General features: G+C 36.8%; 1 protein-coding gene across 1 annotated transcript in view; it reads left to right on the forward strand.

Annotated features, from left to right (window-relative positions):
• Positions 1-677: 677 nt before the first annotated feature.
• SNTG1 (syntrophin gamma 1) overlaps positions 678-18,289 on the forward strand; it is a 156,304-nt gene continuing 138,692 nt past the window's right edge. The window contains exons 1-3 of the mRNA XM_061995878.1: positions 678-682; positions 3,780-3,879; positions 4,811-4,945. Coding sequence (XP_061851862.1) covers positions 678-682; positions 3,780-3,879; positions 4,811-4,945 — 240 coding nt within the window. The remainder of the gene's footprint in view (positions 683-3,779; positions 3,880-4,810; positions 4,946-18,289) is intronic.

Raw genomic sequence — 18,289 nt, forward strand, 5'->3', positions numbered from 1 at the left:
GTTTAAAATTAATGTGCAGGAATGAACTTGCTATTCTTTGGATTGGAAAATGTATCTATCTGATGGAAGAGACTGAATGACAGGCCAAGTACATCCTCATATATCTGGGCTGCATTCCAATTTTTGACAATATAAGTACTTTACACCTCCACGGAATGAGTAGCTGGACCATTTAAAAAAAAATGTGATTCTGACACATAATTCTACCTCTTGTATTCATTGCCATTAGCACTTACCCCTCTGATTAAATTTCCCTTTTTATTGTTATCCTTGCACTTATTAAGCAGTGACAGGCATATCTCTGAATATTCAAAGGTCAACCTCAGTTCAATTAAGCATACAAAAATATAGATATTAATCTGAAGTGAACCATGCACATATTTAAGGCAACTTCTGCAGTCTATTCTTACTTCATGAATAAGATTCTTGATGGTAGAAATAAATTTCAGGGCTTAAAACTAAGCTGGCGGGTTTAATTCATTTTAGGAGAAACCTGCCAAAGCAGAAACTAAAAATCCAAGCCACCTTGCATAGAAAATGTGTAGAGACCTTTTTTTCTCTTCCTTTCTTCCACTGGTTCATGGACAAAACTATTCTGGGATATCTGTTTAAGTCTTCCTACTGATGTGAAGCTAACCATACCGTTTCATTACCCTACGGCAAAACAAATAGATAAAATGGCGTAAGCAAAAATATATAGTCATGTCTTGAAAACTAACGAAGAGTGTTTAAAATTGCCTGAAATACCAAATAAGCCTCTTCCAGAACAAAACATAGAATAAGAATACTTTATTTTCTTATAATAATTGATAAGGAAAACAACAAACAGGTTAAAATATAATCAAAACATGTTCTAAACAGAAAACCTGTCAGTAGCCTTATATAGACCAGGTAAATTAAAATATATTTCTGTTGGAAGTCCTTCAGGGCTTTGAAATAAGTAAGTAACTGTATGTATAAAATACAGTTTTCATGTGCATTTCCTCTGAAAATATTTCTTAATATTTGTTATGGCTATATATATTGCACCAAACTATTTATGGTATGTAAGCATTTTTAAATTCTTTTTAAGAAAGTTATTAGAGACAGATCTTATACACAGCCAATGTGGACCAAGTGCTGTCAGTCAGAGTATAATGGAAAAAAATTTTGCACAGCCTTTTTTCATTGCTGTTTCTAATAATGTTCTGAGTGTGACCATATTCTTTGTAGAAGCAGTCTGCCTTGAGGGCTCTGCCAACCTATAATGTTCTCTGATAGTGATCTGAAGCAGAAAGTTCAGCACAGACTGGTGTGACAAAGCAAAGAGGAGTCAGTTTTCAACCCCTCTTGTAGTTATATTAGTTCAGGAACAGTAAGCGCTTTCTAAACTTGTGGCAAGGACATCAAATCTTGCCACATCAGTGTTCTTGTCTAAGTCAACTTAAAAAGGCGTAGCAGGAGATGACAGAGGCAGTACTGTGCAGGTGCGACATTCACTGTGTTTGTCATTTAGGTACCACTGTCTTCCTTCATCACTGCTTTTGTGTGAAGCCCCCGACTCCTCTCCTGTGTGGAAACTCATTCTTTTATCACTGTATATTGCTTCCATATCCATTCCTTTGTCTACCTCATAAGCCTTAAACTTGCCTTCCTAAACATGTTCAACTTTAAACACTCAGTTTTCATACCCTCTTTGCAACAGATGTCAAACTCTATAATAGGATGATGAAAGTAGGATGGTATGAGTATAAGCAGGGCGATGTTCCCAGCAATTTTGGCTCAAATGTAACAGTCAAGGTGTATTGGCTTAACAAACTGTTACCAGCTGTGCTTCTCTATCCGTATCTGTAAGGTGATGCAGTGTTTCATACACTTGAGCACAAGAGAATGTCTTGCGTGACCTCACTGACATTGACAGTAGTTTGGATGACATACTGTATGCTGTTTTATTGCAGTAAGTCAAAGGTAGGACAGAGCCCTCTGGCAGTGAAAAGTCAAGAAAACAAATTAATGCATTGTCTCATGAAATCACTTAAAAATTAGTGATGGGAACAAAAGCAAACATCAGCCACAAACCCATAGCCCCACACCTCGTACACACACACGTACACACACACACGTGTAAGAGATGGCAGGAGCCTAGGCTGGACAGATGATCTGCCTCCAAACAGAATAAAAATACTGAGGCCACATGGAAGAAGACTGTTCATGTGTACTTTAGTTTACATGAAAGCATATATACAGGACATCTTAAGTTAAGCTCTAGATAACAATGCAGGAGATCCAGTTTACTGGATGCTTTGCATGGGTCAGAGAAGAGAAGAAAAAATAAATTCCAGAAGACAAAAATGAAATGTCATGAAATAAATAGATTCCAATCGTTGGTCTCAAGGTCTCTTGAGCTTATCTAATGAAACTGAACTACATTCTTGTCCTTTACATGGTTGTTAATGCTGCTGTCAAGTATAAAAGGGAAGGAAGTACTATAATTGAAGATTTAATTTTGAACTGTATCATAAACTAACTTTAAAATACCTCAACAACAGTAATGTGGTTCATTACATTTTAGAGTGTCTGATGTGAATAAGATCCTTGAGTGTGTGCAGTCAGTCTTTCCAAAGGCCAAGATATTTTGTTACTCCCAGGCTTGATTTCCTTGTTCAGACTGAATAACCTCAGCCCACATGCATTTAGAAATGGACTTCAATTTTAGTTTTATCCTAGTGGTTAATTGTATGTGCTATGCTTATGTGCCTCTAATTCCCATAGAGTAGTCCCTCAGCTTTTGCAGAAAGACTCTTTGGAGATTTTATGGAGTTATGGACTAAATCATAAATGTTCAGTAAAGTAGGGCAGAGTTATTATAATTGGTTTGTCAGAGGCAGAATTTATTCCGTGCTCAGTTATTTGTGTAGGATGAAGGACGTGTCTATGCAAACTTCACTGCAGGAGAAAGACGATTTGTAAGGGGTAGATATTTGTAGGCTTACCTCTTTTGTTTGACAATAACTGGTTACAGCCTGCTTTGTGCAACTTCTGTTGTTGCATTACATCACAACTTCACGGAACAAGGTGTTATCTTGATAAGGAGAGGACCAGGGGAATTTAGCTATTTTGCATTCTCTTTATTTTAATGTCATGACATTTTATTTACGATACAAGAAGGAATTTTTCAGGAGTACTGAAAACCTAAGCCATTTCCTGATTCATTTCTTTGGTTTGTCTGTCCATATCAATCATCTCTATCTCACTCTATTTTTTAAAAAAACATAAACACCTAAGCATTAGAACAAGGCTGCATAATGTCTTATGACCAGAACCTTCACTCACCTCAGTGTGAGATTAGTGCGTGGAACTTTTCTTTTTAATTAGATTAAAAAGAATAAAATCACCAATGAAACCACTTTCAAAGTTACATCTGAGTTACATGACTTTACTACTGGTGTTCAAGGGAAAACAATTTCCTATGAATGTTGAGTGGAAGAGAAGGAAAAGAACAGTTTGTCAGTGGAGAACATTACATAGAGCTATTTAAAGTTTGTCCCCAACCTTTCCACCTCTTTTAAAACTTCTTAAGAGCAATATAAACTTTTCTTTTGTGAGTTGCCTCCTCTCAGTCTCATATTTGTGTTTGTTCTCTCCATGCTATGGATACAAGGTATCAGAGCATATTATAGTGAGCTCTTCCAAATCCTCTTTTAAACTCTTGTCTGAGAAAGAGCCCTCAGATTCAGCCAGGTCAACCCGGACAGTTAAAGTTCACAGCAAGACTTTTGTGTCCTTGATCTCCTTTCAAGCCAGCCTTTTACAGACAGTGGATTGAAATTTGACCTGAATGAAGCCAAAAGAAGCTGTATTATTGACACTGATGAGCTCAATGTTTTAAATACTTCTTATGTATGAATTTTCTTCAGATATGTATATTTATACATATGCATCACATCTGTGCAAATAGACACAGATATCTAATACGGTTAAATTATGTTGGAAGGCTAAATTTTTTAATTGTTTGCAAGCATATTTCCCATACCAAAAATGTGCTTACCAACAGGACTTTTATTGATTTACAAGGTGTTATAAAGAATACTGTTCTCAACACAGCCTTCAGGGAAAAATGATTAAATACTGCAGGAGCATACACATGCTGACTTTTTCACTGTTCATAGCTCTGAAATAGAATGCCCTAAGAAGTAACACAAAAAGGTACTGCCACAAAGACACTGTTAAATTGTTTGAAAGCTATTTACTGTATATTGAAAAATCCTACAGAATTCCTGATCTCTAACCATAGGCATAAAATACAGAAGTGGAGCAAGAACTAAGTTGCTACAGGGTGTTCTGTTCTAAGCTATCTTTTCATATTCTTAACTTCAGCATCCTCATTTGAACAGGAACATCAGTGTTGTGCTCAGAGATCAGGAAAAGCTCCCAGCAGACTCATGTAGACTATCAGGCTCACATCTGGCTAGCTTGGAGGTGTTATTGTATGTATTTCTGCATCAAAAACATAGAAAATCAGCTTTTACTTCGTGTCAAAGTGAGGTGGAAAGTAAGAGCACAAATTCTCTGAAGCAATTTGAAGAGTTTCCACAATTCATCATAGGCAGAGCAGTACCTTAGTATTGCAAAATCGGCCTTTGCATGTTGTTATTGTAACTACTTATCTCTTGTAGTCTGAGCACAGTAAAAAAAATACAGTGGATATTTTGGATATTTATTGACATATTTATGGTAACTGTACCTATTTCTTAGCTATTCTGGTTTTTTTCTTCTACCAGTGCAAAGTGCTAACTGGGAAAACTTTTTCTCTTTATTCCTTCCTTTGAAGACAAAGACAGGGATTTGTTTGCTGCAGGATGGTAACCAGGAGCCTTTCAAAGTGCGACTGCACTTAGCCAAAGATATTTTGATGATCCAGGAGCAGGATGTGATCTGTGTGTCTGGTGAGCCTTTCTATTCTGGTGTAAGTAGTTTTTATTTTTTCTTTAAGACTCACTTTATACAAGGAAAAAATACTCTATCTGTATGTGTATCTGTGTGTGTACGCACATGCATATATATCCATTTACTCCCACAGATTGATATTTCCTTCTATGCTGTTAACACTAAGTGCATTTCAATATATTACCTGTTGAGAGTGAATCTTAGCAATACTCATCTAAGAAGCAGCAATAAGATAATGGATAAGTTTATATGCTTGACTGCAGTGTAGTTTCTCTATACTCACCCTTGAATGAATATCTGAGTACTCTCTGTGGAGCTAAGACAGCTGATAGGTAACTGGTATGTCAGAGCTTTACTGGTAATTATCTGGTATCCTCTGTTGTTTTGGTTACTTCATATGGTAGCACACTATCAGACTTCATGCATACTGCAGGTCCATGCTGTGAGGGTCACTGGTTTTGCCAACACATCATGTTAATGAAGATAGACTTCAGCTGGAGCACAGTAATAGCGTGATTTATGTATTCCTGTTTTTACATAATGTGTCAGATTTCTTATTTAAGCATCATACTGAATTTTGTGGGTAAGAAACTGAGCTTTGAAGATAATCTTTTTAAAAATCTTTAAATTGTTATATAAAATAATATTGAAAGTGTTGAAACTTTTCCAATGCTATGTTTTAATTTCATTCTAGAATATAGCTAGAACCCCAGAAATTATTTACAATTCATTTCTATAGACATTTTTATAGATACTGTAAGCATATTGTATAGAGGTGTTTTTCAGATTTGTAGGAAACGATCATAAACATTCTGGTCTGCCTTTGATCTAAAAAAATTACCATAGGATTTCTATTCAATCTAGTGAGGCATAGTAACGTAATATCTGTTTATGCAAATGTTATGTGGCTGCTATTATGTCTTCCCATTTTAATAATTATTTTTTCTTATTGCGACATCCCTGTGTCTCTATATATCAGTAAAATAAAAAGCAGAAACCAGAAATCCCAGAATCACAGAATGGTAGGGGTTGTAAAGGACCTCTAAAGATCATCTAATCTAACCCTCCTGCTCAAGCAGGTCTGTCTAGATCAGGTCACAAAGGAACATGTCCAGACAGGTTTGGAAAATCTCCTGAGAAGGAGACTCCACACCCTCCCTGGGCAGCCTGTGCCAGGGCTCCCTCACCCTCACAGTAAAGAAATTTTTCCTTAAGTGAAACTTCCTATATTCCAACTTTTGTCCATTACCCCTTGTCCTATCACTGGACACTACAGAAAAAAGTCTTGCCCCATCCTCTTGACAGCTACCTTTCAAATACTTGCAAGAGATAATGAGGTCTCCCCTCAGTCTCCTCCAGGCTGAACAGTCCCAGTTCCCACAGCCTTTCCTCAAGGGGATTGGTGGCCCTGCGCTAGACTCTCTCCAGAAGTTCTCTGTCCCTCTTGAGATGGGGAGCCCAGAACTGGACACAGGACTCCAGATGAGGCCTCACCAGGGCAGAGTAGAGCCATTCAGCCAACTCTCGATCCAACTCACTGTCCACTCATCCAAGCCACACTGCCTGAGCTTTCTGATGAGGATGTTATGAGAGACAGTGTCAAAAGCCTTGCTGAAGTCAAGGTAGATGATATCCACTGCTCTCCCTCCATCTAGCCAGCCAGTTATCTTCTCACAAAAGGCTATCAAGTTGGTCAAACAAAATTTCCCCATGGTGAATAAGTGTTGAGACCCTGTGATAATCATCTTTTCTTTCATGTGTTTTGCTGTGGCATCCAGGGTGAGTTGTTCCCTCACCTTTCCAGGGATGGAGGTGAGGCTGACAGGCCTGTAGTTTCCTGGGTCTTCTTGGCTTTTTTGAAGACTGGCGTGACATCGGCCTTTCTCCAATCCTCAGGCACCTCATCTGTCCTCCACGGTCATTCAAAAATGATGGAGAGAGGCCTAGCAATGACATCAGCCAGCTCCCTCAGCACTCATGGGTGCATCCCATCAGGTCCCATAGATTTGTTGGTGTCCAGCTTGCCCAACAGGTCTCCAACCCTATCCTCATCCACCAAGGAAAAATCTTCTTTTCTTCAGACTATCTTACTATCCTCCAGGGACTGGGCTTCTTGAGGGCCAGCCTTAGCTGTGAAGACCAAAGCAAAGAAGGCATTCAGTAGTTCTGTCTTCTCTGCATTCTCTGTCACCAGGACATCCTCCTTGTTTATCAGAGGGTTCACATTCTCTCCAAGCTTCCTTTTGCTGCTGATGTATTTGAAAAAGCCCTTCTTGTCCTTTGCTTCATTTGCCAGGTTTAATTCCAAAAGGGTTTTGGCCTTCTTGGTTTTGTCTGTGCACACTCTGGTGATGTTCCTTTACTCTTCCAAAGAAATCAGGCCCCTTTTCCACCTTACATAGTTTTCTTTCTTCTCTTTGAGTAGATGCAATAATTATTTTTACATCCATACAGGCCTCTTGTCTCCTTTTCCCAATTTTCTGCGTATGGGTACACACTAATCCTGGGCTTGAAGATCAACCAGCTCTCTTGGATACTCCTGTTCCATGAGATCCATCCAAGCAGGTCTTTGAAGAGGCCAAAGTCAGCTCTCCTGAAGTCCAGGGTCACAACCCGGATTGATTTCCTGCTTCTTCCACACAGGATCTTGAACTCGACCATCTCATGGTCACTGTAGCCAAGGTTGCCTCCAGCCTTCACATCCCCAACCAGACCTTCTTTATTTGTTATCACAAGGTCCAGCAGCACACCTCTCCTTGTTGGCTCCTTGACCACTTGTGACAGGAAGTTGTCATCAACAATCTGTAGGAATCTCCTGGACTGCGTGTGCTTGGCTGTGTGTCTTTGCCAGCAAAAATCAGGGTGGTTGAAGTCCTCTGTGAGGACCAGGGACTGTGATTGTGAGGCAGCTCTCAGTTGTTTTTAGAAGGCCTCATCCACTTCCTCTTCCTGATCACATAGTCTATAGCAAACTCCCACAACAGTATCACCCACACTACCCTGCCCCTTAATTGTCACCCACAAGCACCCAACCTGCCCCTCATCCCTGCCCAGGCAGAGCTCAATGATCTCTAACTGCTCTTTCACATAGGGAGCAACTCCAGCCCTTCACCTCATTTACCTGTCTTTCCAAAATAGCATATAGCCATTCATGACAGTGCTCCAGTCATGGGAGCTATCTCACCATGTCTCTGTAACTGCAATGAGGTCATAGCCCTGCACCCACACCAACATCTCCAGTTCCTCCTGCTTATTCCCCAGGCTGCGTGTGTTGATGTAGCAGCAACACAGGGGCTTGCTTACTGGAGCAGTCAGTTTTCCCTGTACAGGTGCAAGAGGATTCTTCCTCATTTAACACTCTCTCAGGTTGGTCAGCCTTGTGCTTCTCATGTTGATGAAGGGCTGAGGAGCACTCATCACTACATTTCTTGCTGTGAAATAAATTGGTGCTAACAGTTTGGAAGATTAATGGAAGATATAGAGGAGAATCCATCTCACTGTTATGAATATCTCAAGGGGAATAGTTCTGAGTTTTCTCTGAAACAAGACATGCGCTGCCTACACTGTCTCCATACATGCTGGGTTTATTTGCATGACAAGTCTGACACTAGATTTGACAGTTCTGTTCTGTACAAATGCAATTTACTTATATGGGTCTGTGTGCTTGGTGTCGATACTCTTTTTACCAACCAGACTGTGCTGTTGTGTTCCTCAACATACAGGACATCTAGCAGCCCAGAGAGAAAGAAGCTTTGCGTTCAAAGCTCGGGATGTAGTTGTTCAATTGACAATATACACTGTGGTACCGTTACTCCACCAACCTCATTCTGGCATTATTTATTAAAAGATTTTATCACTCGGAAATATGGCTTTCATTATTGTGCTGTAATATCTATTACTTCTGCTGAACTTGTTATTTACGTGACTTCATGAAAGGTTTTTTTTCCATTTCACAGCAAGGCTTCTGTTACAGTTTTGCTCTCTTTAGTTTTACAACAGCACTGTAAAAAAACAGTGTATGATTTGCTTCACCAATTACTTTCCCCCTAGCTTATTTACATATTGAATTCATAACTCATTAACATATTAGTGTGGTGATGAGGAGTTTCTTTTCTGTTGGAAGTATCATTGCTAGGCAAGTGACTTTTGAGCATTTTAGCTTTATTTCCTCTGGGATTACCACTAGGTCTTCCATCAATAGGTTAATTCGAACTAAGGATGATTGGCATTTCACAGACATTTAACTCTCCTTTTGTCACAGGTCATTTAAATCATCTGGACTTATGTGCTTTGATCATGTAACATGATCAGACAAAGCTCACAACCTTTTTTTTTATTTTCCTCTCCTCATTTTTATTCTTGATTAATTACATTTTGTTGGTTTTTATTATCTTCTACTTTTCTCGGTTGATGTTGTTTTGTTCTTTCTGTCATTCTAGATGGCTGACCACATCTATTTTTCTTTTACATGCATTCTACAGAGCAAGAGCAAGTGTTTTCATTAGCAAGTGACATTGAATGCCTCATCAAATAAACTCTAAAGAATAAAAATGCCATCTGTAACTAAGAAACATAAGCATTGTTAAATGTTACAGACAAGTAGCTACAATAAAATTTCTTTTTAATCTTTTTTTAATAAATAATCTTCAAATAATTTTAATATAATGTTTTACTTAATCATTTCTCCACTGTTAAGGAACAAATGGCTGGTAGTATGTTTCTTGTTCAGGACAGTATTTCTTATGTTTGTTGAGTCTGAATCAATTTGCTTGCTCCTCTGTGTAGGACAGATTTTAAATAGGCAATTAAGGTTCCAACAGTATCCTGACCTGCATCCTGTGGAATAATCTAAATGAAATCAGTAGCTCCTTAGGAATGAGTTACTGCTTAATGTCAATATATGGCACTAAGACCTAGTTCTTGATTTAGAGCACTTCATCTTTAGTGGAAAACAGTTCTAGTTTTCCACATCTGAATAGGTGCAAAGGAACATTGTTACTTCTTTCATTGTATATATTTTGAAGTAAGAAAATAAAATGTATAAAATATTATAAGCAACCTTAACAGTGTTAAACTCTAAAAAAGAAAGCATTCTGGTTTTTCAGTAGGTTGAACAAAATGACAGTGTTAGTGAGAGTCCTATAGCAATTGTACCTATAGTAATTCCATAAAACATCAAAGATTGTTCAGTCACAGAGTAGATCAAAATTTGAACATCATTTGCATCAATAGGTATTACAACGACTCCTTTATCTATGCAACGAGACAGACTTGCTTTCCAAGAGAGAGAAAGATAGTAGATTCTGCATTGTGCTGCTAGCAGATAACTGGTACAGATTTTAACTTCAGTGCAAATGACCTCAGATGAGAATGAAAACATTTGTGAAACTCCAAGCCTAAAAAGCAGTGTCTTTACTAACCCAAATTAAATACTTTCCTGTAGAGAAGCTTTATAGTATGGGAAGTGTATACCCCAGTTGGAGTAGCTTGTGTTTTGAAGATATCCATGACTCTCTCTGTGGGAAAACTGGAAGATAAGATTGGTGACTGTTAGGTCAGGTACACTTTTTTAATCCCCTAAATTACTAGAGCCTCAAAAAAGATTTCTTTGTAATTGTGATCTTGCTAACAGACAGCTCTCTTATCATTATAGTCTTCATAAATCTCCATGATAGTTTATTATGGTATAGAATAGTTAGGATTTTATCTCATTTCATCTGGAAAAGAAATGCCCGGAAAACAGGTGAATTAAACCATAGAACTGTTTCAACCACTAACCTCACACTGCCAAGTCTGTCTCTAAACTGTGTCTCTCAGCACCTCATCTACACAGATTTTAAATATCTCCAGGGATAGTGACTCCACCAGCTCCCTGGACAGCCTGTTCCAGTCTTTAACAACCCTCTCAGTGAAGAAATTTCTCCTAATATCCACATTAAACCTCCCCTGGTGCAAATTGAGGCCATTTCCTTTTATCCTGTTAATTGTTGTTTGGCAGACCAACATCCTACCTCAGTACAACCTCCTTTCAGGTAATTGTATAAAGTGACAAGGTCCCCTCTGAGCCTCTTCTCCAAACTAAACAACTCTATCTCCCTCAACCACTCGTCCTAAGGCTTGTGCTCCACACCCTTCACCAGCTTTGTTTGCATGTCTCTGGACACACTTCAGAACCTCAGCATCTTTCTTTATGGCAGAGGTACAGAAGATCTTTATTTTACATTTATTTTTAAACATAGTTCTTGAATTGCATGAAATGTTTCCTATAAGATGTTCCAAATGTCAATGTGCTATAAAGTAACTCTCAGTCTTTTTAGATGTATAGGTCAATAGCCTGAACTAACAATTCTAGTCTAATACTAATCTTGCTTAAAAATATGCCGAGAGTGAGGATAGCTTAAGATACGGCATAGCTAATATGAAATATGATTCCTTAATAGATTTATTCCCAGGAAAAGTCTTATTCTTGCAATTCCAGAATCAACATTTTTATTTTAGACTTGATCCTCACAAGTTCTAGAACCTTTAATGAACACCTGAAATTCAAGTAAAAAGATTATTGTGTTCATCTGTATCTAGAGCCATGGGGTTTATTATTCTTTTCTCTAATAGATTGCTGATTATACTCAGAAATGTTTCTAATAGAGAGTTTGTGTATGTGAGATTTAAAACTAAAAGGATATGACAATGTACCATCTGAGAAGATGGATGATTTGAATCCGCTACTGTTTTTCTAAAAGACTGAAAATAAACTGAGAGCAGCTGACAAATTGCTAAGTTCAGCTATCAGGATAGTTCGCATTTTTACAAAAATTTTCTTGAAAGTTCTGTTAAAGAGTCATGGATTTTACAAAATACTGCTAACTCACCTGATGATAACATATATAGATCGTCTCATTTCTTTTAAGTAATGTAATTCTGTGTTGCTGGGTAGTAATACATTATTTAAGTAAACATTTATAATTTCTTTTACCTTTTGGAAGATTGGTGTGAAGATCATTCATTATTTCTATACTACTAAAAAGTGACTGCACATTTTTGTGAATTTATAGAGCAATAGCTCTTGGAGTAATGTGGCATTTGTATCAGAGTTTGAGGTTAATGCAAATGTATCTGAATGTAACCTATGGATTATAATTGGTTTTTAGATCAAGAAAAAAAGCTTTGTCAATAAACACCTTTTCCAAGGTAACACTGACTTAAATTGTTGAACTGTAGCCAGACTTCTGGTAGTATTAATCACACAGCCATTCTTCTTTTTCTTGTGAAGAAAATATTATATCTCACTTTTGAAGTTGTCCTTTTGCTATTGTGAAATCAATGGTGTTGAAAGATTTATAACTCTATGAAAAAACTCATGGGGTATTACAAAAAAAAAAAGATTGTGTTAGAAATACTTTTTCACTTATAAACTTTACACAATAGTGTGTTTTCATAATTTTAAAAATTTAAATTATGAAGATCATACTAGTTTTTAAGTTTAAATTCAGAACATGTTACTTAACTGTGACTTGCCTGAGCAGTCAGATGAAGTTATTATGTTCCAGTTGTTTGCACATTTTAGAGTTTTGGAGAGCTCCTAAGAGTGAATTTTAAATCAGTGTTATGTTGGATCATTCTCTTTTTCAGAGTTTAAAATTTTCTTTTCATATATTATGGTGAAGATAAAACAAGTTCAATTAATATTAGCAATGTTAATGAGTAGGAAAATACATGAATGAAAAAGTGAAAAGCTTGAAATAGTAAACGTATGGTTTTGATTATTTTCTATGTTTATTTCTGTACTTGTTTATTATTTAGATTCTAATTTGTGATTCGATAGTATGAACAGTGCCAAAGTGAAACTCCATGTCCTGGAGAGAATTGCAAATGTGTTAACAGATAGGTCAACTTTCAAGCATTTTCCATTTTTGTTACCTTCAGAAAGCTACCAGTGAGAATGGTGATTTTGAGTTTTTTTCTATTCTGTTGATATCTGTCAGCTATTCAGTGGAGTGAATCCATTTTTTCACAGATGTCATCAAATGTCTATCAGATGCTGATAAGTTTTTTTTGGCCTGCCAATCTGGACAGCTTTACAGTGACACCCTAGAACTGACAGATGTAAATATGATAATTTAGTGACAGCCTAAGCCAGCTTATTTTTCCACAGCTACTTAAAAATAAAATGCATAGCAATCTACTGAGGTAACACAGGTTTGCCATTTGCTAAAACCAAATTTGGAAGAGCAGAATAGCTTTTACCCATTGGAAGAAGGATTCTGTCCTCCCCACCCCCTCAAAAAAAAAAAAAAAAAGAGTATTGCAAACTAGAAAACACGTTGTGAACCCAAAGCATTGATCAGTGACAGTGTATGTATGAGGCAGTAGCTGGAAAATATAGTTATCATGGAACTACAAAGAGTGTTCATTACCAAGCCTAGTGGGAAATCAGATCCATACTGACTTGGGTTTTGTGGTTTTTATTCTATTTCATTTCTATATACGAAGTGCAGTATTTTTTTTAAAAATCAATCCTAGGAATAGAATTTTGTAAGTAGTTATGTAGGTGAATGTTTCTGCTTTTAGGCATATGCTGTAGGATTGGGAACATTTTGAAGTGAGAACAAGCGATGGGTCAAGTGCTCTTACTCATTCCAGTCAATGTTAACAGTCTACACAACACAGCTGCATTTACCATCATCAGTCTCCAGTATGGCTGCAGAAGAAGGGGGATTTCCAACTTACCAGGCATTCTGCCACCATTCCTTGCTGCCGAGATTCTCAATTTGCATGAGGAACTGAAATGACGAGATGAGCTTCAAATGTAACAGGAATGGCGTTGTTAGTAGATGAGCAAGTCTCCAGGCAAATGTTCACAACTCTATTAATTCAAATTAGAAATGTGACTGACCTGTGTCCTATGTCACTTACAACTCAGAATGAGTGTAAAGTTTGACTGCTCATGTCAATTGATACAAAGAAATGCCAGTAAGAAAGAGCAAAGCATTACCAAAAAGAGGATATAAAATCTCCCTTCTTGAAATTATGTGAAGTAATTTAATGAAATAAAATCTCATATTTTCTTATTTCAAAACTTAGTAGGATTACTAATAGCTGATAAGCTACATGAGAACATGGCTTTGGAGATATTAAGGCATCAAATATTGTGGTGATTTGACTCTGGCTGGATGCCAGGTGCCCACGACGCCACTCTATCACCCACCTCCTCAGCAAGCCAGGGAAGGGGAGAAAATCGGATGAGAGTCTTGTGGGTTGAGATAAAAGCAAACCGAAAGCAAATAAAGCTGTTACTCTCTACTTCCCATCAGCAGCGATGTCCAGCCACCTCCCGAGAAGCAGGGCTTCAGTACGCGTAACGATTGCTTTTGGAAGGCCAGAAATGAATCTCGCCTCCCCTTCCTGCTCCTCTCTCTCAGTTTATATTACTGAGCTGTCATCGTATGGTATGGAATATCAGCTTGGTCAACCTGGGTCAGCTGTCCATACCATGGTCCCTCCCAAGATCGTGCCCACCCACAGCTACTGGTGAAGGTGGGGGAAGGAATGCTGGAGGGACAGTCATAACATTGATGTGCTATCAATACGAACAATAAGCACAGCACTGCAAGAGCTGCTGTGGAAAATCACTACCATCCCAGACTCACTACAAATATTAACAGCTTGATCTATGAAGTTGCTGCCAATATATTGACTATAACTTTATGTTTCATTATTGCATTTTAAAAACAATATTCTAATGGTTTCCACCTTTTTTCCGTACATTTTTTCATGTCACTGTTCTATTGTAGATTTCATGCTATATGTATTCCTCTTTTCCCAGCTACTGTTTTGTTCCGCACCCATTCAGCTTTTTTCCATGTCCTCCTATATGTATAGTACAATATTGTCTGTTCTGTTGACTGTGAAAAGAGAGGTCTTCTTCATACCTTTATTCATGTAAAATGACTAGACAAACCAGTATCCCAAACTGAAGATGTAATATTTACATCCTAGAAAAAGTTGAGTAATGGTATACTGAAGTTTCACATGCTGTTAACTCAGGTTTATGAAGAATTTTGAAGTTTCTTTGTCGTTTTATGCAATTGTTATTCAACTACTTTCATAAAGACAAATTATTAGATTGTGTTTGAATACTGGCTCATATTATACAGTTAAATAGTTTTGAAAATATTATTAAGTAACCATTATAGTTAAGAGAATGTTAAGCAATTCTAAACTTTATTTCACAACACGTAATGGTCAGTATCAAATACTTGAATCTCTACTGTGCCCTAAGATTTAACTGTTAAAAATAACATCAATTCTTAATTAAATGTAAATAGATAATGATTACATAGGATTCTATGGTTTCCTTTCCTGGCTACTGTTACTGTGTGCTCACACTGTCTTTCTTCATTTGTAATCTCATTTAAGACGATATCCTTGACCTTAAGAAGGTCGTGTGAATTTTAGGGGGAAATTTTAATATCTCTTCCATGAAAACCTAAAAACCATTGCTTCTGTTTTACTGCATAGCTCTGGGGAAGAAGTTTTTTGGCAAAACTCTTAACTCTCCTTTCCAGTCAATGAACATATGTGTGGATGAGGAATTTTCAGAATTAGAGTCATGGAAATTGCTGACAACTTGGCAGCAGTTTTGAGTTTTTCAATAAAATGATGACTACTTTTGTCCTCTTCTGTTTTTGTTCTGACACTGTCATGCTTTTAAGGATCCTAGGATCTCTAACGAAACTGTCTTTGATGTGATGTAGATAACAAATGTGATAATGGAATTATAAGCTCCCAGGGCATTTTGTGTAGTCCTGTTATTGAACCTGGTATGTAACCTGATATAGATTAACCTGCTTTAGCAGGGGAGTTAAACTAAATGGTCTCTACAGGTTCCTTCTTACCCCTACCATTCTGTGATGTTGTGATTCTGTAAATAGCTTTTCATCAGAATCAAGCTCTTATTTTGTAAACTTAGAGGTGAAGTTGCTTTTGAAATTTGCAAAATTATTGCAAATTCAATCATAGAATACTACCCTGTGTAAACAGAGGGGAAGGCAAAGCAAAGTAAAATATTTACAGACCAATCTCTAGCTGACAAAGATTTTTAGTTAGATTTTATTTTAAGCAGATAGTTGGAATTGATGTAGCAGCCCTATCTTTAACCTGGAACAGTGTAAAGGATTGTTCAGGATACTCAGAGCACTTCTTTACTGGTACAAAATATGTTGCCTTCCAGAACTGTCACCATATTTTATTAATGAATACTTGTAAAGCACTGTAAGAACTTAAAGCTATTAGAATACTGAAAAGAATTTTGTTATTGTTCATTTGAAACACTAATTAAAAGCATCAGAACAAAAAAACATTGCTTCAGTTAGTTGGTTAAACTTCATTATATTAAACTTGAATTAAAAATGCTATTTTACATTAAAATACGGTGCTTGGCAGACAAGGCTTATTCAGTTCACCTTGATTGAAGATGGCACTGAAAATGAAGCTTGATTTTGGTTTTTTGAGAATTATGTATAAAATGCTACATACACATTAAAACTGATCCAGACAAAAGTTTTCTGGCAAAACATTTCAAAGCTGGTGTCTACCATCACAATATATATTCAAGTTACTTTGTGACTCTAAAAGGAGGTTTTCCAAAGTTAAACTTGCCATCTTAGCTCTGTACTCAATGCAGGAAATAGATTACAAAGATGATTATTACCTAACCTGGTCATCTACTTTGACTCACTTAGCTTTCTTTACTGACTACAGGAGAAAACTTGCCGTGACCAATAGCTCAGTTTTAGATGACTCAGATTTAGATATGGGTAGATGAATCTTATCATTCTTCTCCTAAACTTCTAGGTAAAAAAAGAGGAGTCGATCAAAGCTGGAGGCTGATCCTGAGCCAGAGTTCTGGTGTGTGAAATGTGTGATGCTTCTGACAGTTCTGGGAAAGCTGTTTCATTGTATTATTGATGTAAGGTCTGCAGTCACAGAATAGGGAATTAATGATAGTTAACTAATGAAATATATAACTCATATGTAATTCTGATTTGTATTTTCAAAGGTAATTAATACTTTGCATGTTTTTAATTGTTAGCCTACCGTGCAGTAAAGTGTCTTTACACTTAAGATATACCAAAGTAAAATTTCTTTGTTGTAAGACTGAGAACTGCGTTGAATTAGCCTAGGTAATGCCTTCATTACACATTGACATATCACTCAAGTAGACCTAGTTTAAAATCATGATTTTAAAGTTCAGTTTGGTTCAGTAACAGCCCAGACCTGAAATATTTAATATCTACTCTCAATGGATGTAGAAACTAACCTAGAAAAAAATACCAGATGAAACCATTTGATAAAAAGTATTGTGCTGGGAAAACACAGCTTGAAATTTTTCTATTCCCTTTACTTGCTTTTACACATCTTTGTCTATTCAGTCATCAGCTGTGTGAAGTATTTCTGAAGCATGCATTTATTTCTCTTAAAAAGTAATGCCAAAATCTAGTTTAAAATTCTTCCGGTTTCCTGTCAGATAGCATTGGTAAACTCACAAAAGACCCCACATCGGGGCTTTTTTTCAGGACTGGCTTGACTCTGCCTTTGTGTGAGTGAAAACAAGAAATAATATTTTATTGACTATTTTATATGGTTATTGTGTGCATTATGTTAATAAATATGTCAACAAGGCAAGATTTTTTTTCCAGAACAGATTTGTATTAATGATTTTAAAAGCAAATCTCTAGCTTGAAATATGTTAAGATGCTACTGCTTAAACTTACAGTGACTAACTTCTCATAAACTACAAATTTTAATGAAGATTTATGTTTTTCACTGAGTGTACTACTTTGAAATATAGCTGTAAATTGCGATATGCTTTGTTCTGTTCATGCTTAATGTAATAATATTGAGTGAGTTTATTAAGAAATTGCTAATTTTTAACACCTTACATAATGCAAGTATTTTCTATTTTATTTAGTATGTATAATAAAAACACTAGAACATATTGACTACAATGTACAAGTCAAGCTTCTGTTATTAACTAGATGATCAACATAAGCTGGAGCTGGAAACAAGGAAACAACTACCAGTGGAGCAACAGTTGAATGGTTTATGTTTGTTTGTGTAAACCCATCTTAGAACACACATCAGACTGTGGCCTATATTGCTTTATCCTGAATATGTTATCTGCAGTGTTGCATGTGGCTGAAACCTCCTGACAGACCAAAAATTTTCTAGGTGGTTTGTGACCTGAACTGAAATAGCTTTGTGGACTGAACCCAATTTCTAGGAACTTCTTCATCAAAGTTCCTTCCTAGAAGATGAAAGATGAGGATGGAGAAAGCTCTTTTGGTCCCTCTGACCAGCTCAG

Source organism: Colius striatus, chromosome 4 (genome assembly GCF_028858725.1).
Source record: "Colius striatus isolate bColStr4 chromosome 4, bColStr4.1.hap1, whole genome shotgun sequence".
Lineage (NCBI taxonomy): Eukaryota > Metazoa > Chordata > Aves > Coliiformes > Coliidae > Colius > Colius striatus.